The sequence below is a fragment of the Chionomys nivalis genome, chromosome 3, assembly GCF_950005125.1.
Source record: "Chionomys nivalis chromosome 3, mChiNiv1.1, whole genome shotgun sequence".
NCBI classification, from domain to species: Eukaryota; Metazoa; Chordata; class Mammalia; order Rodentia; family Cricetidae; genus Chionomys; species Chionomys nivalis.
Genome location: NC_080088.1, coordinates 77,012,664 through 77,036,982, shown reverse-complemented (window position 1 = coordinate 77,036,982; position 24,319 = coordinate 77,012,664). Strand labels below are relative to the sequence as shown.

The 24,319-nt window shown below is 46.7% G+C and overlaps 1 protein-coding gene across 5 annotated transcripts; it reads left to right on the top strand.

The window, feature by feature from the left end:
* Window positions 1–201: 201 nt before the first annotated feature.
* On the top strand, window positions 202–23,954 carry Top3b (DNA topoisomerase III beta). 5 transcript variants are annotated; one of them, XM_057765549.1, is made up of 18 exons: window positions 202–273; window positions 7,187–7,370; window positions 8,361–8,492; window positions 8,734–8,840; window positions 11,723–11,797; window positions 13,870–14,066; window positions 14,462–14,618; window positions 15,292–15,405; window positions 16,746–16,836; window positions 17,465–17,619; window positions 17,746–17,851; window positions 18,391–18,537; window positions 18,645–18,818; window positions 20,360–20,488; window positions 20,941–21,090; window positions 21,409–21,509; window positions 22,329–22,530; window positions 23,379–23,954. In XM_057765549.1, the coding sequence occupies exons 2-18, from the start codon at window positions 7,301–7,303 to the stop codon at window positions 23,858–23,860; spliced, it is 2,589 nt and encodes an 862-aa protein (XP_057621532.1). In that variant the 5' UTR covers window positions 202–273; window positions 7,187–7,300; the 3' UTR covers window positions 23,861–23,954. The 5 variants fall into 5 exon arrangements, with proteins under 5 accessions (XP_057621532.1, XP_057621530.1, XP_057621533.1 ...); XM_057765547.1 differs by having other exon boundaries at window positions 236–504; XM_057765548.1 differs by lacking the exon at window positions 202–273 and adding an exon at window positions 524–701.
* The last annotated feature ends 365 nt before the right edge of the window (window positions 23,955–24,319 follow it).

The following is a 24,319-nucleotide window of genomic DNA, read 5'->3' as shown; positions in this document are numbered from 1 at the left end:
TCATCATTATTGCTTTCTCTGGGTGATTTTTGGTGGACACCCACCCCCTCCCCCAGGATGCAGAGAGAAGAAGGGATATAGTGGAGGTTTTGGGAACCACAGCTGCACCAAACCGGACGCAGACAGCTGGGCACCCGGAACTCACTAGCCTCGGAACTTTCAGACACCGAAGTGTCGACATCGGAGAACAAACGAGAGGACGCCACGTGCGGACAGAGCCGGAAGTGGATGCGTGAGTGGCCACCGGAGAAGCCCGGTGAAGCGGCACAGCGGGTGAGCGGTGGGCTGGTGCAGGCGCGAGGAAGCGGAAGACACTCGCTTTCCTCAAGCATTTCCGGAATAATAGCGGAGCTCAGACCCGGGCGGGGGCGCGGGGCACGGTCCCTGCCTGGCGCCGCTTTCTCGCCGCCGCACCCCGCCCTCGCGGCGGGGCTTCTGGGCCATGCTGGGCCGGCGCGGAGTGGGCGACTGTGGCTCCTCCACCGAGCGCCCCGCGGCCCCGAGGTGAGGTGTTTCCCCCCGACTCACGGGTAGGGAAACCGGCTTGGGAGGCCGTGCCGTCCGCAGAGGCCCGCGCGCCGCCTCTAAGCTGAAGGATTCACTCGCTTGCCTCTCCGTCTGGAGACCGCAGCTGTTCTCTGACTTGGAGAAAACTTGGGTGAACCCGTGAACTAGAATCGAGGGCCAGCACATAAGCATAGGTGAGAGGGAAGACGGTGACCTCCCTGAACCTGTTTGTCACTCACGCCTTTGGGAACCGGTCCTAAGAAGCCAGAACATCCAGGGTTTGATAGTAGGAGAGGCAAAAACAGAAACAAAACTTGCCAAGGTTCCTTCTCACTAGTTCTGAATTGTTGCGAACTGCAGTTTACTCTGGCTTCAAAACTTCAGCTGCTGAGAAGGCTCAGCGTTCTTGGCAGCCCGATTTCAATCCCTGGAACCAACATGGTAAAAGAAAAGAGCCGAATGCCAAAGTTGCCCTCTGACCTTCACTTGTAGCCTGCAACATGTGTGCACCCATACACGTATACACACATAAAAAATGTTTTTTTTTAATTTAACTCCTATTTTATAGAGATGTTGGTAGATAGAGCTGCAGCATACTCAGTACAAAGGAGCTTAAGAGGTAGGCTGTTTTTCTGGGTCTGTAGATCTTTAAACGTCACTGGAGTGTTAAATACTCAGACTTTCGATGCTTTGCTGACCTCTTCCAGGCCTCCTCTTCAAACGAAATCTGCTACTTCATAAGACACTGGCTGGAGAGCAAATGCCCATATTTACATTGTTTCCAAAAGGATGCAGTGATGGTGGCATTGGCAGTGAGATTTGGCAAAGTATAACAGGCTGCCTTGCTATTCTCTCTTTGCAGTGAACACCTAAATAGCACTTGCTTACCTCACAGCAGAACAGGACAAACTAGTCTCAGAGCATTGGGAAACAAGATCGAACTTGGTGTGTCATATTACAGAGTCTATTTTATATATTTAAGTGATCGTATAGAAAAAAATCTTAGCAGACATTTTGGCATCTACCTGTATTTCCCAAAACCTGGGAGTTAAAGGCAGAAAGATTGAGAATTAAAGGCCATCCTTGGCTACATAGTGAATCTGAGGCAAGCTTTGGCTACACAAGGCACTGTCTCAGTGCCCTCTCTCCACATACACAAAAGGCAAGAACTTAAGTGAACAGACGTGTTACTGAGTCAGACGTGAGTGCGATGTAAGTGATGCTTGTCAGCCATCAGGTTCGGCTTTCTCATTGGTTTCCATTTTGAAATGGAAGATGTGCCTTAGTAGAGAATCACAGTTACATCTGCAGAGATCTTTTTAAAAGATAGAATCTGGTCTGGGGAAAGGGAAGTGTTCCTTTTCTGGATGTATATAATGTGTATGTGTATATATGTATGTATAATTCCAATTATATTCCTTTTCCTGGACAAAAGACATAATCCCTGCTAAGGCAGAATGTTTGTGTCTGAAGGGCCTTGACAGTTTGTTCAGTAACCTAGAATCTTGGGCTGCAGAGGGGAGGTAGAGACGGAAGAAGAGCACGTAGGACAGAAGTGTCTGCAGCCCCCTATGGTTAAAGTGCCCTGCTGCTCTTGTTTTATGTGCCGAGGCCTCACTATGTAGTCCTGTCTGGCCTGGAACTCACTGTATGGGCCAGACTGGCCTCAAACACACTAAGATCTGCTTGCCTTTGCCTCCTACCATGACCTGCCTAAAGTAAGTTTTTGTTTTCAGTTTTGGCTTTGGTTTTCTTGTTTGGGTTTTGGTTTTTTTAATTTTAAGGCCCTAAAGCATTTTATTTGCATTACAGATAATTTTTTCTCTTGTATTCAGACATTCATTCAACGGGGTCTGCTCACCATCTACTTCTTCCCATTAGAGTGAGCAAAGAAAAGTCCCTGTTCTCCCAGAACTTACTTATGTTCTAGGGGCTCTAAGACAAGCACCTGATAGAGTCCACATCCGGCTTAGTAAGTGCTACAGGGCAGTGCAACAGAGATATTCTCAGAGGCAGCAGGATAAAATCTTAGAGCTCTAGTGTGACTCACCTTCCCATTATAGAGCAATATGACGACTGCCCCCATCCCAGCAACCCTGGCAGGGCTATCCAGTGCCTCTCCTTTCTTTAGAAGAGACAGGAAACTCAAAAATCCTTCATAGAACAGTCTCCTCCTGCTTCCAGTTTTCCTTTCTGGCTTCTGACATCTCTGTATGAGAGAAAAGAAGACCCCATGTCTCCTTTAAATTTCACTTCTAGGCCTCTGACTGTGGTTAAGCCAAAACTTGCCCAGAATGAGCATCAGAAACATGGCTGTTCCATCCATTAATTGCTCCAACAAACGGGCCTTGTGCACTCAGTCCCAGAGATACAGCAGTAAGCAAGGCAGTGGAGGTGCACACCCTAAACCTCAACACTCGGAAGGCAGAGGCTGGAGGATCTCTGTGAGTTTGAGGACAGCCTAGTCTACAAGAGCTAGTTCCAGGACAGGCTCCAATGCTATAGAGAAACCCTGTCTTGAAAAACCAAATATATATCAGTAACTGACACACAATCCATATAGAGACAGACCTATGGTGCCCGAGTATGGTTTTTAGGGGGAAATGAGTCAGGAAGTCAGAACAAGTATTTTTTTTAAGAGCTTGGCTCTTTTCCCCTGAGATTGTATATTTAGGGGAAACATTCAAGTTTTTATTTGGGGCAAAATTTCTTTGTAGCTCTCAGCAAGAACTGACAGTCCAGGCTAACCTTGACTTAGGCTACTTCCGTACATCGTAAAGAGTAGCAGAAACCCCTTTAGTAGAAAGAAACCCCTTTAGTGGAGGAGTGTTTGTTGACTTCTCCATTGTTTCTGAACAGTGCTCTTTGTAGCCCTCAGTATTCTAAAATCCATTGTCTTTGTTCTCTTCCATCAGTCACACATCCATGGCACCAAATTTTTAAATAAAACAGAAGGGATTGTGACAAGCTAGAGCTACCACCACTCCCAGACCTTCACACCCTCCCCAGGCAACTGCTTCCAAGTTGTATGCAGATGCATCTGCCTTTTGTCAGGAGCATGTGTACACATAGATGTGTTTGATCACTGATAGCAATGCTTTCTTTCTATTTGGGTTAATTGCTTAAGGTTCCCTATGTAACTCATCTTGGTGACCCCCGGGTGTTCTGAGGTATTTACATGGCATTCTTTTTTGTAACCAGTTCCCTGTTGACTACTAGGTTGGTTCTGCTCTTTTACTTTGAATGATAATGCTGCAGAGAATTCCCCAGTAGTGTTTTCTCATAGATGTCTCTTCTGGTTCTACCTCTCAGAGCTCGCTGTCCACATGAACAGTCTTGCTAGCACTTACCTCTTGTTTCTGTGGTCCCTCCTCAGATTAGTGTTCATTGTCTGAGCCTATCCATATTCCTGACTCAGTATCCTGAAAACCAAGAGTTGCTCCCTCTGACTTCATTCCCACCTTAGTACTAACACAGTGTTGTAGCTCCTTCCAGCACCCTTTCCTTCCCCTCCTAGAATCAGGTTGCCATCTTGATCATGCCTCTTAACCTCTGCCCTCTCCTGATCTAGCAGTACTACCTTCTTTGCTTCCTGTCTGAGCCCCAGACTGCCTGAACACCCTCCCCAGCCTCTTCTCCATGCCCTTGGCTAGCCAGTTCAAGGCCAACCTGGAATACAGAATGAAACTCTATCTCAAAATAATAATGCTGTATGTCTGTAGATCAAAAAGGAAGGGAAACTAAAGGTAGGGTTCATGTTACGGCCTGGATTGCATGAAGCCCTGGGTTCAAACCCCAACACAACAAAGAAAAGAGGAGCTGGAGAGATGACTTAGCAGTTAAGAGCATCTGTTGCTCTGGCAGAGGACCCAGGTTGAGTATCCAGCACCCATGTGGTAGCTGACAGCCATCTGTAACTCCATTTCCAGGGAATCAACACCCTCTTCTGGCCTCCACAGACCCTGCATGCATATGATGCCCAGACACATATAGACAAAACATTTATACACATAACAAAAGAAATCTTGAAAGTAAGAAATGCAAATCACTCACACACACACACACACACTTCATTTTATTTTGGTTGGTTTGTTGTGGTTTTGGTTTGGTAGGGTTTTTGTGTTTATTGTCTTTTTTCCTGCTCTACCATCAGGCCTCTTTCAGAAAACAACAGCAGGGGGCAGCAGTGGTCCAAATAAGAAGTTTGCATGACCTCTTGCAAGGGATCACTGGCCATAGTGCAGTGTGATGTGAGCTAGTTAAGACAGAAGCCTGGCCAAGGGCAGTGGGTGTGAGAGGAGAGCCTTGACTCTGGTACGCAGTGTTAGTAGAACTCTGAGGCTCAGTACAGCTCCATGCCCTGCCCCAAAAATAAGCCAAAAAGAAGAGGGTCACCAAACAGTGTTTTTCAGAATGGTAGAACATTTCAGCCAGGGAGCACAGGCAGAGGCTCTAAATGGATGTTTTTTGGTTTTGCTATTTTGAGATAGAGTCTCGTGTAGTCCAGGCTGACCTGGAGTTTTCTGTGTAGCCAGGGACCTTAAACTATTGATCCTCTCACCTCTGCCTTCTGAGTGCCCAAATATGGTTTTTTGTTTTATTTTTTTAAGACATTTTTAATGAAAAAAAAAGATTTTTACTTTTTCATACAATATATTTTGATCATGTTTTCCCCTCCTCCAATTTCTCACCACCTCTCTATGCACTCAACTTTGTATTCTTCTCCCCGCTTAAAAAAAAAAGCAAAGCACACACACACACACACAAAAAAAAAAAAAAAATACAAGTGAAAATCAAACAAGGGAAAGATCAATAAGACAAAAAGAATGCCAAAACAAAGCAAAATGAGACAAAAAGACTACAAAAATCCTATTCAGTTCATTTTGGGTTGGCCAACTACTCCTGGGCATAGTGCCTGCCCTGAGGTATGGTTAATATACACATTGAGACTCTGTTGGAGAAAACTAATTATGCCTTTGCCAGTCAGGAAGTAGTTAGTTACTCCCATAGCATTCGTGCCACTGTGGTACCAATATAACTTGCAAGTCTGTGTAGGTGGCGAAGATTGTAGCTGGGAGAGATGATAATTACCTTTCTTCTCTGGTGGCATGCAGAGTACTTTGCAATACTATAAACGCTAGTCAGTAGGGTGAAACCTCTAGTTTGGAACAAGCTCTGCTTCTCCACGTTTGATGGCATTCCTAAGTGTTCTCGGTAATAGAACTTAGCACTGGGCTGCGGAGAGCAACCAGTAGCCTTGACAACAGCCTGCTAAGATTGGGATTTCTAGGGGGCCCGTAGGCTCACTCAGCATGATGTAACTCATTCCTAGCACTGAAGGTTTTACCTGGTGGCATAAGGTGTCTAGTTGGGGTATGGTCTCCTCTGTTATTCAGCAATTCCTTTCTGATTCCTTTCATTTGATTCTATTTTAGGAAGCTTCTGCAGGAGTAAGTTTCCATGTGGTTTCTCAAATGGCTTTAGTATTAGCTGCCCTCCTCATTTTCCTTCCTTTATCCTTCTAGTCCCTTCCCTATTTAATCCTCCTAGTTTCCTCTTCGCATCTCCATTACAATGTATGCTATTTCCCTTTCCTTGGGGAACCCTGTTCTTCTAGTCCAAATAGGTTTTCCCCCCATTGCGTGAAATTGTAATTTGATTGTAGAGTGTGACCTGCAAAATAATAGGGTAGTAAGGTAGATGTGAGGCTACTTAGGAAGAGCTTGCTGTGTTCTGATGGGGACTGCACTGTGCAGTTAGTGGGTCTCAGGCCATATGATAGGTTTCATAGGGCATAAGGGGCCCTGGCCTGGCCATCTGCATTGAGTAAGATATATCCCTGGGCAGCCAATACCTAGCCAGATAAAGTACATTTCTCAACCTAGAAATTAGTCATTCCTCTGCCATATAAGATATGAGTTCTCGGACAGGTATCCCAAGTCCAGGGACTTGGATATCCATATCCTGCCCTAGCCTATGAGTCTAGGTCTGTAGTTCCCAGCATCTTTCCACCAAACTTGACGTAAAAATATAGTGTCACTTTTGCTTCCCCTGCATAAAGCCAGACTCCCACTTGCTTTGGCCTGAGCAGTTGGTTGTAGGCCAGATTTTGTCTAGTTTCCCCAGATTTTCTTCTTCTTGCCCCCAGCTTTCATTAATTTAGTTTCCTTAGGACTGGGGTACAACTGAGCGGTAAAATATTTGCTTAGCATATTGGTGGCCCTCAGTTCCATCTCCAGTACCAACGTAAGACAGAAAAGTGACTTTCCTTATTCTACCCACTTAGCCGTCTTGCCAACCCAGTCATTTAGCAAATGTTAATTATACCTACTAGTGAGTTTCAGCATGACATTTTCATACATGAATATAATGTATTTGTATTACATTCATGACTGATTGCCCTTTGTGCCCCATTCTCTGTGATTCCCTTCTTCTTTCATATCATCTTTGTGTGTGTGTGACTCAGTAAGTTTGATTAGGTTATTTACAGGGTCCTGGACACTACACCACTGAAGGAAATGTTTCTCCTCTCAGCAACTGCACTTAGTCCTTGCTTTCTGGAAGAAGGCTTTCCACAACACTTCACTCCTTCTAGCCTATACCGTCTTCCTGCCCTCTTCACAGAGTTCCCTGAGGCCTGGAGGGATGGGGTAAATGTACTGTCTTCTCTTCCCTTCAGGAGTCAGCACGGCAGCCGTGTGGAGCTACAGAGGAGACATTTCTAAGCTCTTTTACTGCTGTTGTCTTGGGTGTGGGTGCTACAGTTTGTGGGCCCTGACAGCCAGAAGCAGGAATGAAGACCGTGCTCATGGTAGCAGAAAAGCCATCCCTGGCACAGTCCATTGCCAAAATCCTCTCCCGAGGTAAGAAAAGAAAAAAATATTAGGCTGCGTGATTGTTTTAATCTGTGAGCACAGTCATTTGTGCTTTTGGGGGCATTTCTTTTTCCAAAAGTGTACCTCTCCCAGCTGGAAGGTTCGGCTGGGATTGACAGGTTTTAGGAAACACCTCAGTAGCAAATCTCCTATGATGTGCTGTATCCACATGTGCAATACCAGGGCTGAAGCCTGCAGGAAAAACAGTGAAGTAAAGGAGGCAGTGTTCATCAGCATGCTGGACCAGTAAGGGGCAGTGCTCATAAGCACAAGAAGCAGTCCTGGAAGGAGGTAGATGAGACTAAGTCTTGAATTTTGCACCACTAAATACTCACTACTGCCTATTAGACTCTTGAGGTAGTTACGGTTAGAGGAAGATTTTCCCATCAGGATCCACTCTGCAATTGAGGCCATACGTAGGGGCTTGTTTCCCTCTAAATAGGAAGAGCTCTTGGATCCTGGGTGAGTACCCAGCAATGGCAGACATCCACTTTGACCTCCCTTTTACCAACAGTTGGAGGAGAAAGAGCCCCTACTTAAGCTGAGAATGCATCCAAAGGTCCAGAGAGGTACTGAAGACATCATCTCATCTCCGAGTACCAGGAGTATTCAGCTGAGGAAACATATTATAGGGTATGACAGTTACGAGGTTTCTGGTAACCTTAAAATCTAAATACATGAAGTAGAACTCAAATTGAAAAAAGAAAACAAATGCAGTGAGAATCCAAGAGTCTCTGCCTCTAGTCCAGCCAATATAGGACTCTGGTGTGAGTCACTGTTAAATTTTCATAAATTCCTTTGTCCCTGAGCACTGTTAAGTCACCCAGGACCTAGTTAACTACAAGTGGGCTGCGGAAAGTTACCAGTGACCACTTTAGGGAAGGAGGACTCTTGTCCTCTGAGACTCAGCATGGAGGCTCAGGGACCCACAGCATCTGCAGCTCAACCTCACAGCTGTCTGTGTGCTTTCCTCACCAGGGAACATGTCCTCACACAAAGGGCTGAATGGGGCATGTTCAGTGCACAAGTACACAGGAACCTTCGCTGGCCAGCCCGTCCACTTCAAGATGACATCTGTCTGTGGTCATGTGATGACCCTGGATTTTCTGGGTAAGATGACTGTTGCCCTCCTGTCCCTGTCCTATTGAAAGGAGCACTGTACAGCACTCTCCAGGATCCAGTTAGAGCCTGTTTCCAACAGATCATGAAGTGGGTTAGCCACTGGGTAAAGTACCCATACCCATCTCTGCATGATGTGCTCTACCTTGTAACTAGGGTTGCGACAACTGCAGAGGCTGACCTTTGTGAACTGTGAAGTGTGATTCAGTGTCTTCATGGGTATGGTTTACAGGAAAGTACAACAAGTGGGATAAGGTGGATCCTGCGGAGCTGTTCAGCCAAGCTCCAACAGAGAAAAAGGAAGCTAACCCCAAGCTGAACATGGTCAAGTTCCTGCAGGTATGTGAGGGAGTAAAAGCTCACCAAGGAGGCCCCTCCCAGCTCCCTATATCATAGGTGCCAACAGCTGTCTTGTTGAACCATTATTTGTGTCCTCATCTACATCTTAGTACCCAGGGCTTCTTGGTGGCAGCCCTGGACCCATCTTTCTGCCCTTTCTGTGAGTACTCTGTGCTGCCCCACTATCTATGCCTGATTCCCTGTCCCAGACATCCTTGTGACCAGTTTTGGAGAGCTTTTATAATGGCTCAGCTAACGGGTTTTCCCAAATTTAAAATAAATATGTATGGGCTAGAGAGATGACTCAGAGGTTAAGAACACTCACTGCTCTTCAAAAGATCTGAGTTCACAGCAACCACATGGTAGCTCACAACCATCTGTAATGAGATCTGCTGCCCTCTTCTGGCTTGCAGGAATATATGCAGACACAACACTGCACATAATAAATAAATAAATCTTTTAAAAATAAGTAAATAAATATGTAGACACTACTTTTTAAAAAACTAAAAAGTAAAGATAAATTTAAAGAAGAAAAAAGTATGACCACATGATCCAAAACAACCACTATTAATATTTCAGCTCATTGAATGTTTATTTAGGTCGGGACATTAAGGTCATATTGTAGGAGAAAAAGAGGGTCAGGGAAAGTGGACAAGAAAAAATAATGGGGGAAAAAAAAGAAAAAGAAAAAATAATGGGGTTGAATATAATCAAAGTATATTATATATATATGTTTGAATAATATTAAAAATAAAACCTTCAATAAAACCACTTTAATCCTTTATTTCCCTCTGAAAATTGTGGAGCACATATGTTTTGTGACCACATAATAAAAGTAAGTATTTTTAAATATCTATCATAGGGGCTCAGTGGGTAAAAACACTTGCTGCACAAACATGAGAACCTGAGTTTGGATCCCAGCACCCATGGTGAGTGCTATGGAGTGCAGAGGCAGAAGGATTACTGAGGTTTGCTGGCCAACCACACACCTCCAGGGTCAGCAAGAAACCTTGTCTTAAGGGGATAAGACAAAATGGTAGAACAAAATACCCAGAAACCTACTCTGTCCTCTGTTTTTTGTTTTTTTTTTTTTTTTGTTTTTCGAGACAGGGTTTCTCTGTAGCTTTGGAGCCTGTCCTGGAACTCCCTTTGTAGACCAGGCTGGCCTCGAACTCACAGAGATCCGCCTGCCTCTGCCTCCCGAGTGCTGGGATTAAAGGCGTGCGCCACCACCGCCCGGCTACTCTGTCCTCTGCCAGCAGGTTTATGCACCTGCACAGCCTTGCACATACACCACATCACACACAGAAATGTTGCTACAAATATTCTCTGTCCATTGGTGCCCCTGGATCACGTTTTCTCCACTGCCTGCTTAGAAAATAACCAGTCTGAGGCTTAATATTAATTACATACTCTTTGGCCCATTAGCTCAGGGTTCTTATTAACTAACTCTTACATCTTTAATTAACCCATTTCTATTAATTTGTGTACCGCCAAGAGGCTGTGGCTTACCAGTAAGGTTCTAGTGTCTTTCTTTTCTGGCAGCTACATGGTGACTGCCTGACTCTGCCTTCTTAACTACCTATATTCTGCCCTGCCATAGGCCAAAGCCTTTATTAACCAATGGTAATAAGACATATTCACACCATACAGAGGGGAACCCACATCATCTCCCCTTTATTGTCTAAGTAAAAAGGAAGGTTTTTAACTTTAACATAGTAAAATTACATATAACAAAACAGTTATCAAGCAAGAATTATAGTACAATATTAAGTTCATTTCCATTTGGCAAATTAAGAAAGATACTCTATCCTGTCTTTGTAAGTTTAAAGTTCTATATCTAATTCATCTTCCATCACAACCAAAGAAAACTGTAATTATAACTATCTGTCTTCAACTCCATCAAAGACCCCAGAAGGACATAATATTACCCAAGTAAACAGGAAATGCATTGTAAGCAACTTCCAAAGTTTAAAATTAACAGAGACATCTCGCTGCCTGGACAATCATCTGAAGTTCTTTTGTAACATTGGGGCATTCATCTTGAGCCTACAGGCCCATAGTATCTGGCAGACTTTTCCATGAAGCAGGAAATTTGAAAGATTGCTTCACCTATATTGGCAGTTTATGTCCTGCAGAATGTCTGGAAGCCTCTTTCATGAAGCAGGAACCCTGAAGGACTGTCTTACCTTTAGGCAAGTTCAGCAGTCTTTTTTCTGTGGGTCCTGCATGTCCAGTTTGTACAGCATACCATCCAGCAGTCCAGGCAAGAGCAGTTTCTTACCCAAATGGCTAGCAAACTTGTAAGGAGCCTCTTTGATACCTCCTGAAGTAATTGGCACTGCCAGAAGCAGACATGTCTCACTGTCGAGAAAAGTCTTAAGTTCTTAAAACCTTTTAAATGCCGTATTCTGTAGGTCTTTGAAGTGTTGAAGATTATCTTACTGAAATATATCTCTGTACATCTAGAAAACCTAACTAAATGACTACAAGTTTGACTATTATAAATGACTATTAATCCATATTTTTTAATTATACATTACATTTTTAAATGAACTGTATAAACATAATACCTTAAATAAGAGTAGAAATATACGTATAACAAAATTGACCTTAAATTTATATCAATAAACCAAAGTCCTTGCCAATGTATTCATTCCTATCACAGAAGGATCGATCATATTGTAATTATAATATTTTGATTTAACAATATGATAGTTCTGAACCAAAATCTTTTCTGAGTTCTAAGATAGCCTTACTTCAGACAGCTTCTTGCTCAGCCCAGGCTTGGTCCTCCAACTGGAAGCTCAGTACCTGGCTTCATCTCCTGTCCCTGAAGGGGAATGTTACAGAGATGCTTGTCAATGTGTGCTTCGTGACAGGTGGAGGGCAGAGGCTGTGACTACGTCGTGCTGTGGCTGGACTGTGACAAGGAAGGCGAGAATATTTGCTTTGAGGTGAGTGTAGGGAGCACTCTGGTTCCCTTTAGACCTTTTCCTCACCGTTCCTGACCTGAGTTTGTCACTATTCCTGAGGCTAGCGTGGGGAGTATAGTGGCTTTTAAAACAAAAGTCTTCTCCCACTCTCTGTTTCAGAAAATCTGTAGCTACTTTAAAATGCATAGACCTAAGGCTGGAGAGATGGCTGGATGGTTAAGAGCTGCTCTTACAAAGGACCCAGATTTACCATCTATAACTCCCAGTTCTAGAGCATCTGATGCCCTCTTTCTGACCTCCCAAGGTGCCAAGCATCACATGGAGCACATACATACATACACATAAAGTGAAATAAATAATTATTTTTTTAATTCATAAACTAGATGGTTCCTTGCTTGCTACCAAGTCTGACAACCTGAATTCAGTTCCCAGAGCCCCACGTAGTAAGAGAAAGCCAACTCATGAAAGTTTTCCTCTGACCTCTAGACTCACACCATGGAACATAAACACATACACATACCAATAATAATAACTTGTTGTTATTATTATTGTCACCATTATATATATTTTAAGCTCCATTCTGGGCAGGTACAAGTTTCATAGTTTTCAGTGTTTGCCTAGCTCCATGCCTGTATCAGACCTTCAGTTGCTGTCGTTAATCTTCTTGGCAATCTCCTAATACATATAAGTGTTTTGTCTAGATGTGTGTATGTGTACTGTGTACATGTCTGATGCCCTCAGAAATCAGTAAAGAGTATCACGTTCCCCTGAACTCAAGTTACCCATGGTTGCAAACCTGAGTCCTCTGCAAGAGCAAGTGCTCTTAACCAAGGAGCCATCACTCCAGCCCCAGGTCTCACCTCCCACCTTCACATGTCCTCTGCCCTGCTTGTCCTTGGGAGCCCTGCCTGTAGGGAGGCTGGTGAGGTTTCCGTGTGCCCTCTGTCATGACACTTTAACACTGCTGGCTGCACCCACTATTCCTGCTAGTGCCCTCGGGCTGTGGCTCCATACAGGTCATCTCGATGTCCTTATGTTCCAGCCCTCCCTGGGAACTGACACCCAAGGGCAGGAGATGGTTCCAGTAAAACAGGAATTCAGGGTACCCAGCATTCTCATATAGCTCTCTTAGCAAACTTAATTCTCTACTGTCCCTTCTCAGATACCTGCTTCTCTTCTTTCCCTATCCACCTCACAGGAGTACGCCCTCTGGGGCTAGAAACAATAGCTGCTTGAGAGTCCTGTTTTCCCTTAATGATGTCATTGCATGCCCCAGCTTCTCTGGTGGCCTTCCTCCTTCTGTATAGCCTAAGCCTCAATTCCAGGGCCATATAGCTCCCACACACACATAAGGTTTACGGTAACCTTCCTATTCTTACACATTTTCTCTTTTCCTTGTCTTTTCTCCTGTCATGTAAAAATTCTGCCTATCTGGGCTGGAGAGATGGCTCAGAGGTTAAGAGCACTAACTGCTCTTCCAGAGGTTCTGAGTTCAATTCCCAGCAACCACATGGTGGCTCACAGCCATCTATAATGAGATCTGGCGCCCTCTTCTGGCATGAAAGCATACATGGAAGGAATGTTGTATACATGATAGATAGATAGATAGATAGATAGATAGATAGATAGATAGATAGATAGATAGATGATAGATAGATAGATAGATAGATAGATAGATAGATAGATAGATAGATAGATATAAAAAAATTTTTGCCTATCCATCCAAGCACTCCCTACTTCCAGAAAAGGGAAGGGGTTCAGAGTGTGAGGTCCTTTATGTGTTTGGCACTGGCACTCACTGGTTGGTTTGGAAGTGAAAGAGGGTAGTGGCTGTGGGACAACACTAAGAAAGGAACTGGGCTAACGGGGCGGGTGGATATCTTATCTGGAAGTGTATGCAACCAGAAGGAGAGTCAGCCACGTGGTAAGGGATTTGTGGGGAGGCTGAGTTGTCTAGAAGGACAAAGGGATGTAGAGGGACCTAGGATGGATGGGGAAAGATTAGCCCTGGAAGGGGGCTAGCCCTGCAGTGGTGCCAAAGAGTGAAAGACAGGAATGTAGAAATTAACCACAGCCAGTATTCTTCCTCCCAGGTCCTTGATGCCATTCTGCCTGTCATGAATAATGCCCACAGTGGTGAGAAGACAGTGTTCCGGGCCAGGTTCAGTTCCATCACTGACACAGACATCTGTAATGCCATGACTCGCCTGGGTGAGCCAGACCACAATGAGGCACTCTCAGTGGATGCCCGCCAGGAATTAGACTTACGCATCGGCTGTGCTTTCACTAGGTGCTGTTTCCTGCCACGTGCACATAATGCCCCTTGAGCCAGGGTACTGCCTTGCCTAGGGCCTTCAGAGCCTGCATAACCTACCAGAGATACCTTTTTTAAAAAAAAACTTAATAAAATTGCATATTTATCAGGTGCATATCATATAGGCCACAACTTCAGAAGCAGATTATTTGTTTGTGTGCATTCTGTCCTCGCCCCATCCTGTGCACACAGAATGAACATCCTGTTCTTTGATGACTTTCTGCTGTCACTTTTGCTGTCTTCAAAGAGAAGAGCATCCTCCTTGTGTGACCTCTCTGCATGTACCCCCAGATCCACAAGCTAGGTTTGCTTAGGATTTGTCTAGAATGAATTACTGATCCACCATTTTTCTCTCTTCCCCAACCCCGTAGGTTCCAAACAAAGTATTTCCAGGGAAAATACGGAGATTTAGACAGCTCTCTCATCTCCTTTGGGCCGTGTCAGACTCCTACCCTGGGATTCTGTGTGGAAAGACATGATAAAATCCAGTCCTTCAAACCAGAGACCTACTGGGTGCTACAGGCCAAGGTTCTGCTCCCTTCAACTTCTGTTGTGTTGTAGGTTTGGGGTGTGGACTCTGGGAGTTTTCCTGGTCAGCATCAGCACTTCATTAACTCCAGGCTGAGTGCACAAGTGTGGGTTACAGTATCAAACAGTTTTTGGTCCCGGTGCCCAGGAGGAAGAGGCGCCAGCTTTCATGGGGACAGTAGGCTGAACTGAACCTGGATGCATTAAATTCAGATAAGTAGGAGTGAGTTCCCTCTGGGGGTGCGAGGTGAGGTCAGCCATTCAGCCAGTGTCTGCAGTAGGGAAGTCCAAGCATAGAATGAAGACTGTGTGCTTTCAAACTTTATTGGTTTTTAGAGCCTTTTTACATAAAAACCTCCTAAAGCATAACAGAGGTTTAAAGCAGTACAGAGTTCTGGTTACCTCCAGGGCTGGGGACTGTGGGGGGGATGGGAAGGCACTTTGGGCAGGCAGGCCTTGATAGACAGGAATGGCGTGAGAGGCACAGCTCTGTTAAGGGTCCACCTCAATAGGACTGTCTGGTGCTCAGTGGATGAGAAGAGTGGGGTATCAGCTTTGGATCCACAGTCCAACAACGAGACATCAGAGCTAGACCATTTTGTCTGTGGACAAAACCAGCCTCCTCTGCCTTGGTTTTCTTCCCTGCAGTGTGCTTTCCTTTTGTCTCCTACAGGTTCATACCAATAAAGAGGAATCTCTCCTTTTGGACTGGGACCGTGTTAGAGTGTTCGACCGGGAAATTGCGCAGATGTTTTTAAACATGACAAAGTCAGAGAAAGAAGCTCAGGTATTCTTTCTCTGTCCACATCTGTCACATTGGTCCTGAATGGGCAGGCCCTAGAAACCTGTGGTCAGAGGAATCATTGTGACGCTGGGCCATGCCTCTCTGCCTTTTGTAAAGTGCAGATGGCTTCTGGACAGATGAGCGGTTACTCACACGTACATTCCGAACATTCTTCTGCCAGTGCAGCAGCTGTGAAGTACTACCTCAGGTGCTGTCCACATCTGCTCTCTCTTCCCGCACTCCGTTCCACACAGATGTTTCTTTTCTACAGTATCCAAAGCTACCAGCTGCAGACAGACCTTTATACACATTGGTGAACTTGCCTGAGGCCGCACATCTAGAAGGATATAGGTCTGAGATCTCATATTCAGTCAGTTTTCACACTTGAGTGGTAGTATTTCTTACTCGGGGCTTTTTTATATCAGAGGGCTCTGCTTCTTGGTGCTTAGGAAGATAGTGCTACTCACAAAGACTGCACAGGCTGGAGCAGGTCCTATAGCCCCACAGCTGATCATCACTGAGCCGCTTCAGGTCTCCTCCGGTCACATTCTAATTGCTTTTCTCAAGCCTTCTTTTGATGCCATGTTGCTCAGGCTCTGCTGTTCCATGGTGGTGATGTCAGGACCCACCCTCAGGAACCCTAACCTCAGGCCACATGCACACAGATATCCTCAGTGTTAGCACCCATATTTGTTGTCTGGAATCCAGAATGTGTTACCCTGTCCAGTCTGTGTGAGATTGGTAAAGGCAAGAGACTGGCTGCTTTGTTTGGATTATTTTTGCAGTAGACAAAACAAAGAGTCAACATTTCTATGGGTATGCTACCCCATAGTGAGAAGTAATAGCTCACCAGACAAACGTGGCCCATAGATAATTTCAAAATGGTTATCATTGAGCAAATGGAAGATTTAGCATAGAAATGATGACTTGCAGCTTCCTTTAAAAAATAGGAAGGTTTTGCAATGCTAGGGGCCCAGTTGACAGCACTCACAAAGATCCAGCAGCATCTATTTCCCTACCACACCCCACAAGCTACTCTGGGCCTGGGCCTATGCTGACCTCGGAGGGATTTACATCTGCAGCCCCTTCCCCAGTTCTCAGTTCTTCCCTATTCCTCCTCATTTTCTTCTTCCTTCAAGGAAAACAGAATGTGTGTTTCTTATTCCCCCTCCCCTCTTGCTTTCTTGATCTAAATACTCAGTTCAGTTGTCAGACTACTGGGGAAAGTGAATTTCAGAAACAGAAAGACCAAATTAATTAGTTCAGACCTTTGTCCACACATTTTAATTCTGTTACGGCTTCTTCATCTTGCCAAATGTTCCTCCATCTGTCCTGTCCCTCAGGTGGAGGCTACCAGCAGGAAAGAAAAGGCCAAGCAGAGACCACTTGCCCTAAACACAGTGGAGATGCTGCGTGTGGCCAGCTCAGCTCTGGGTACGTAGAAGCATTTCCCTAAAGCTCCCCAAAGACATCTCTAGACCAGCATAGGGTGGAGCCAGTATCTTAACCCACACCAAGCACCTCTCATGCTATGATGTTTGAAGCTTTGGGGATGGGATCTTGAGTCTCAATGTGAGTTTCCTTTCTCCATAAGTCCTAGAATAGGACTTCTGTAAGCACTGCTTCCATAGCTATCATAAGAGTTAGGTTGAAAAATGGGTGGTCTTTGACAGTTGTATCCTAAAGCACTGTCTTTGCAGAGCTCCCAGGTTAGAGGGCAGTAGGACAAGCTCTCTTAGAGTACAGAAGCCTAGGGGCGCAGAACTGAGGTGTGTTCAACTACCCAGAGGCCTAGTTCAGACTGTGTCATCAGCGCCACTATGAGCACTGTAAATTGGTACCATGGAGCAGTGAGCAGTGTTTCCCATTGGGCCCACCTTTGCAGACAGACTATGTCCCAAGTACCCACCCAACCATTACCTCTGAGCACTGGCAATACCCACTAAGAGCTCTTTGCCCTCTTAGAAGGTGCTGGCCTGGTCGGGGGAAAACAAGAATGCCCAAGCCTGTGGGTGAGCTCCTGACCACCTTGCAGACCTCTGAGCCTCCTGTTTGTTGACAGGTATGGGACCACAGCATGCCATGCAAATAGCTGAGAGGTTATACACACAGGGCTACATCAGCTACCCACGGACAGAAACCACCCACTATCCCGAGAACTTTGACCTGAAGGGCTCTCTGCGACAGCAAGCCAACCACCCTTACTGGGCAGACTTGGTGAGTGGAGTGGGCCTTGCCCTGCATAGCCCATTAGATGTGGCCTCTAGACAGGCTTTGACCAAATCCAAGACCAGTGGGAAGCAGTCAGCCCGACTTGACTCTGCTTTGCCTTCCGTCCCTTAGGTAAAGCAGTTGTTAGCAGAAGGCATCAACCGCCCACGGAAAGGCCATGATGCTGGCGACCATCCTCCCATCACACCTATGAAGTCAGCTACAGAGGCTGAATTAGGTATTGGGTACTTCTCTTCCCAATGTTCTCACACTCAAGCTTCCAGGGTGTGAAGGGCAAGCTGCTGCAGGCACATGGCACCAGTGGACAGGGCCAGGCCTTTAGTCAATACGGCTCTTCCTCAGCCTGTCACTGGCTTAGTGAAGTGATTGTAGCTGCCTGGGGAGAGGCCAGTATACCGACAGCCTTGTGTTAGAGAATGGGGCAGAGTAGCAGAGCTCTAAGGTAGACTGTACCTCCTACCTAGCCTAAGGCTGTTCTGATGACTCTGTCCCAAAACAATGCCTGTAGAGAAGAGAGAGCAGTCTACTGGAAACATCGTAAGTGGGTCACCCAGGCAGCAGAGGCAGCTTCCTTTGCTGGATTTACCTCGTTCAGACTTGGAGGCTGGGAATAGGACTTAAGATATGGCTTTTGCCTAATATGTGCTTATGGCCCTACATTCAATCCCTGACATCATAAATATGATACATCCTTGGTATCCATGCCAAGACCCTGTTTATTAGTCCAGCACACCTGGTAACACCCTGTCTTCACAGGGGGTGATGCATGGCGACTCTACGAGTATATCACCAGACACTTCATTGCCACAGTCAGCCAGGACTGCAAGTATCTACAGAGCACTATCTCCTTCAGAATCGGGCCTGAAAAATTTACATGCTCGGGAAAGACAGTTATCTCCCCAGGTAAAATGGCAGGCCCTGGGGTCCCCTTCTTCTCATCTGCACAGACACATGGGATCCCTGGTGGGAGGCCCAAGTGGGGACCTCAAATGGCAGTGGTATCTCTCTAGGCTTCACAGAGATCATGCCTTGGCAGAGCGTGCCCCTGGAAGAAAGTCTGCCTACATGCCAGAAAGGTGACACCTTCACTGTGGGTGAGGTGAAGATGCTAGAAAAGCAGACGAGCCCACCAGACTATCTGACTGAGGCTGAGCTCATCACACTCATGGAGAAGCACGGTATCGGTGGGTACCCAGATCTAGGGTTTCCATTCCCAGGGCCTGGGCCAAGAGGTGATGCTAGTAAGCCTGTCCGTAATCCATATGCATCTGGCTCAGCATGTGGTCACAGGTGCCCAGTGTATGACCCATGGCTCCAGGCTAACTCTTGAGTAAAGCTGTTTACAAGGCCTTCCATATGAAGACTGTGGTACAGCCTTGTGCACCATGGGACCGGTACACACTGACAAGTGCCCACCAGACTCAAGGTTAGCCCAGGATTCCTGGAAGAGATCAGCAGCATCCCCAAAACACACAACTAACTGGGCAGGCTTACCCTAGAATTCTGGTCTGGGTCTGCTTCTCCCCAGGGACTTGGTGCCTGAAGTAACCTGAGAGTAAGCTCAGCCTGCAGCGAGTTCCCATTGATGGCATAGCCAAAGGCTAAGAACCTTTTCCACATCCTTGACTTCTAATACCCACATGTGAGACTGTTCTGGACCCAAGGACCAAATACACTTCAGTTTGGGACAGTGAACAGAGTTCTTGTGTGAACTTCTGAACAGGAAAGTGAGTGAGGCAGTGCTGTTGAACAAGGTCCATGGACGAAAAGGCTTACCTACCTGGGCATACTGACTCATCTGTAATCTTAGCACTTAGGAAGCTGAGAAAGAGTGCCACAAGTTCAAAGGTAGCCTAGGCTGTGGAGTGAGATTCTTGTCTTTTGTTTTGTTTGTTTTGTTTTGTTTTGTTTTTTAAGAAAAAAAGGATCTGACTATAACAGCCATCCAGGAACTCTTGCAGGGGCAAACTGCCATGATTGTGGCCAATTCCTACCCTTGGCTAGGAGCCATGGAGCCTCTGAAGGCTCCTTAACCCCCAGTGCCAGTATATTCCCTGTGAAACTTGGTCACGGTACCCATGGAAAGATAAGAGTGCAGTCATGTTAAGTTCCATTTTCACATCCTCTGCCCAGCAGCAGCAGAATGCCTCACCTTCCACCTCTCTATCAAGAAACTTCTGCAAGGTGAAAGAAGCTGCATCCCTGGAGTAGGAAACATGCCTTGGGTGTTGTGAAGGGCCCAGAGAAAGGGAGAAGGTGAGGGAGAGGAAGTTAATAAAACCACCTGGTTCAGCAATAGCTTTATGAACTCTCTGGGAGAAGCTGGACCCTGACATCTAGAGGGCATATGTGCCACAGCCAGGTGGAAAAGGCCAGATTGTATTTAATGGTTTCAGGAAATGTCCTTTGACTCTGTCTTCTAACTACAAAACACCAGTGAAGGATGTCCTGGGGTCCACAGCTGTGCCAGCACAGTTCAGAGACAGCCTGCTCTGTCTTGGGAACCTTTCTGCGTCATGGCTTCTGGCAGCCATACAGGAGACAGCAGCCTGGACTCAGTGAGCAAAATAAACTTCAGTTTGTGACATGATGCTCCTTCCATGGATGTCTGGGAGGGTCCGAAAAACAGGGTTCCTCTGACAGGTGGATGAAACTAGAGTGCATAGTCCAGAGCACCTTGTTGGGGCAGGCTGAGGAATACCCAGAGCCATGCTGTGCATTCTAGGGACTGATGCCAGTATCCCTGTGCACATCAACAACATCTGCCAGCGCAACTATGTCACTGTGGAAAGTGGCCGCCGGCTCAAGCCCACCAACCTTGGCATCGTCCTGGTACATGGTTACTACAAGATTGGTGAGTCTCTCTACCCACTACCTATGACCTGCTGGGCATCTAGGCTCCTTGCTGTTCTGTGGCTCTGCTAGTGGCCCTGTACTCCTTCCTCATCCATTTCCCCAGTCCCTACGACATCTTTGCAGTGGGAATTTGATGAATGAACAGATTATAATGGGTCCAATAGAGGGTTCTTCTGCAAACCAAACCTGTGTTCTTCACCATCTCTGCCCACTAAAGTGTGCCCCCAGTTCTTTGGGAAATGGAAGAATGTAACACAGACCTGGTCATTCTGCACAGAAAAATCTGATGGCAATAGGAGCTGCCCTTGATGCCTTCTAACTCTGTAGACAAACAGTCCAAGGGGAACCCAGGAAAACTGGGTCAAGCAAGACAGCAGGTCTTGCCTGCCTGTTGCGGTGGCAGGTCCCAGGTGCCAATGCCCACAGCAGCATCCACTCACTGGCTTATAGATGCAGAGCTGGTACTCCCCACCATCCGCAGTGCAGTGGAGAAGCAGTTGAACCTGATTGCCCAGGGCAAAGCTGACTACCACCAGGTCCTGGGCCACACCCTGGATATCTTCAAGAGAAAGTTCCACTACTTTGTTGATTCTATTGCTGGTAAGTCTTGCCTCTTCCCTGCCCCTCATGGCAGCCATTCCAATAGGACAGAGCCTCCTGAGTCTCACTGCCAGATCTGGGCTCTAAGGTCCAGCAGGGCACAGCAGTAATGTCTCATTAGCTGTTGTCGCTACATCAGGGATGTACAGAGCTGCAGCTCCATAGTCTGTCACTGACAGACAGTCACACTTGGACCATTGACCGTGTTTGCTGGCCTAGAGAGGCCCGCTGTAGTTTACCTAGTTCCACCAACTCACCTGTTGGAGGAGGGCTGCCAAAGACCGGGAGAGACATTACTCCTGTGCTGTTTGTTCTCAGGCATGGACGAGTTGATGGAGGTATCCTTTTCACCCCTGGCTGCCACAGGCAAGCCCCTCTCACGTTGTGGGAAGTGCCATCGATTTATGAAGTATATCCAGGTATGTGCGGCTTGAAGGACTATAGCCACTTCTGCCTGCAGTATTCCTGCACAGGCATCACCTTAAGCCTCTGCTTTGTCATTAATCATGCAGAAATAATGTTCACTGTCTCACTTGCCACACAGAATGATTAAAAGACCTGAATCAGCACCAGCACAACATAAACCACAGGCTATATACACAGTGACCATTCACTCTTGCCACCATTTCTCTTTCCCTGAGACGGGGTTTCCTTGTGTAGCCCTGGCTGTTTTGGTACTTGCTCTGTAGACCAGGCTGGCCTCAAACTCACAGATCCACCTGCCTCTGCCTCCCGAGTGCTGGGGTTAAAGACATGCGCACGCCACCACCACCCACTGCCATCATTTCTCTTGCTCTCATGAATATCGTTAACCTTCTGAGGAGCTTTACATTTAGGGTGTGTGTGTGTGTGTGTGTACACATGTACATGCATTCCACAACCCACGTGAAGGTCAGAGGACGACTTGTAGGAGTCAGTTCTCTCCTTCCATCAAATGGCTTCTAGAATTGAACTAGGATTAAACTCAGGCTTAACATCCAGCACCTTTATCTGATGAACTATCCACCAGCCCTTTGCTGGGTCTTTAGAATCCATGCCTTTGTGGGGGAGTTAGGAAAGAGGAGGTATGTCACGGGGCTCACTCCAGTAGTTAAGAGGTCCTTGCCTGGCACTGAACTGTACAATCGGTATATGTGTTAGGTATTCCACATTACCTATCCAGTGTTGTGAAGTGGAGGACATAGGGAAAAGAGTCAGACCCAGCAGCACTCCTCCCTTCTTACTGTTCCATCCCATAGGCCAAGCCCAGCCGCCTACACTGCTCCCACTGTGACGAGACCTACACCCTCCCCCAGAATGGTACCATCAAGCTCTACAAGGAGCTGCGGTGCCCATTGGATGACTTTGAACTGGTCCTGTGGTCCTCAGGCTCCCGGGGCAAGAGCTACCCACTCTGTCCCTACTGCTATAACCACCCACCCTTCCGAGACATGAAGAAAGGTGAGTATGGCCCATGGCTGTTCCCAGCTTCATACTTACCAGACTCCCATGGGTCCCTTACCCATCCTTCCTTATTTATACTCTCTAGTACTGGGTCAGGAGATACTTGTGCCACAGCTCTGGCACTGGCCAGCCTGTCTGACCTGGGTAAGCCTGGGTCATAATTGAGCAAGCGGCTTGTTCACTTAGGATCTGGGCAGGGAGCAAACTCTGCCCCAGAGCCTGGGCTAAGTAAGAGACAGGCAGCCTCAGATAATGACACCTGACAAACAAAGCCCCCTAGGCTCTCAGACACTACTGTTGTCTTCGTTAGCACTCTTTGCTGGAATATAAGAGAGCATGTATCCAGACTAAGCAGAGCATGCCACCAGAGGGGCTCACTGTCCAGCGCACTTATCCACTCTCCAGTGGTACCATCCCCTGTCTCAGACTGGGAGCCAGCACCTTTCTTAGCCATGGCTTTTATAAGGAATCCTCAGGGTCTCAGTCTGCATTCATACTGCCAGGATAATAAGGCTCTCTTCCTCCCCACAAGTGGCTTAGAGAGCAGCAGATAAGTACCAGGTGATTGGAGGGCAAACTAGAATAGTCATTAGTATAAGCTTCAGAAGCAAAATGAGGATTTAGGGGTTCGCTGGAATCCTCAGCATTGACAACTGAACATTTTTAAATAGGCAGAAACTAGATTGATAATACTTAGAACCCAGGCCAGTATGAACAAGATGCCCCCAAAGCAGGTTAAGAGTGCTGCTTTGTTCTAGAACAAGGATCCAGCCGTCCGACACTGAGAGGAGCCAGAGATGAGGGAGCCAGGGCAGGTTTAAGTTACTGGACTCTTCTCCCTTCAGGCATGGGCTGCAATGAATGCACACACCCTACCTGCCAGCACTCACTGAGCATGCTGGGCATTGGCCAGTGTGTGGAGTGTGAGAATGGAGTCCTGGTTCTGGACCCCACCTCCGGGCCCAAGTGGAAGGTGGCCTGCAATACATGCAATGTGGTGGCACACTGCTTTGAAAATGCTCACCGAGTGCGGGTATCAGCCGACACCTGCCACACCTGCGAGGCCGCCTTGCTCGATGTAGACTTCAACAAAGTCAAGTCTCCACTTCCTGGCAACGAGACACAGCACACAGGCTGCATCTTCTGCGACCCCGTCTTCCAGGAGCTGGTGGAGCTGAAGCATGCAGCCTCCTGCCACCCCATGCACCGAGGTGGTCCTGGGAGGAGGCAGGGTCGTGGGCGTGCCCGGGGCCGGAGGCCTCCAGGAAAACCCAACCCCAGGCGGCCAAAGGACAAGATGTCAGCCCTGGCTGCTTACTTTGTATGACAACCCATCTTTTCTCACTCCAGCTTGGTGTAGACACATCATGGTGGTTGTCTTTGAGCCGCTGAAACTATTAAAATGCTTTTTATTTTGTATTCTCTGGAGCAAAAAGCCTGGGGCCTTTTACTGGTGAAAGGAGGGGGGAGCTGTATCTTTGGAAACCTGTGAGGATTCTTTTTTACCCTCTATCCTTTAGAGTTTAAAGTGTACCCTGCTCTAGCCACACCATGCAGTGCCAGCAAGAACGCCATCACACCTGATGGGAGCAATCCGTCGGTAGCTCATACCAAGTATGTACATGTGCAGTGCTGTAGCTGTGCACAGCACAAGCAGTAGGCACGCTAAGGTTAGCAGGAAGATGGGCATCAGCAGCCCAGAGAAGTCTTGATGAGCCAGGTGAAGTACTCAGCCTGGTTCCCAATCCCTTGCTCACTGCTATAGCCTAGCTTCCTGATCCCTAAC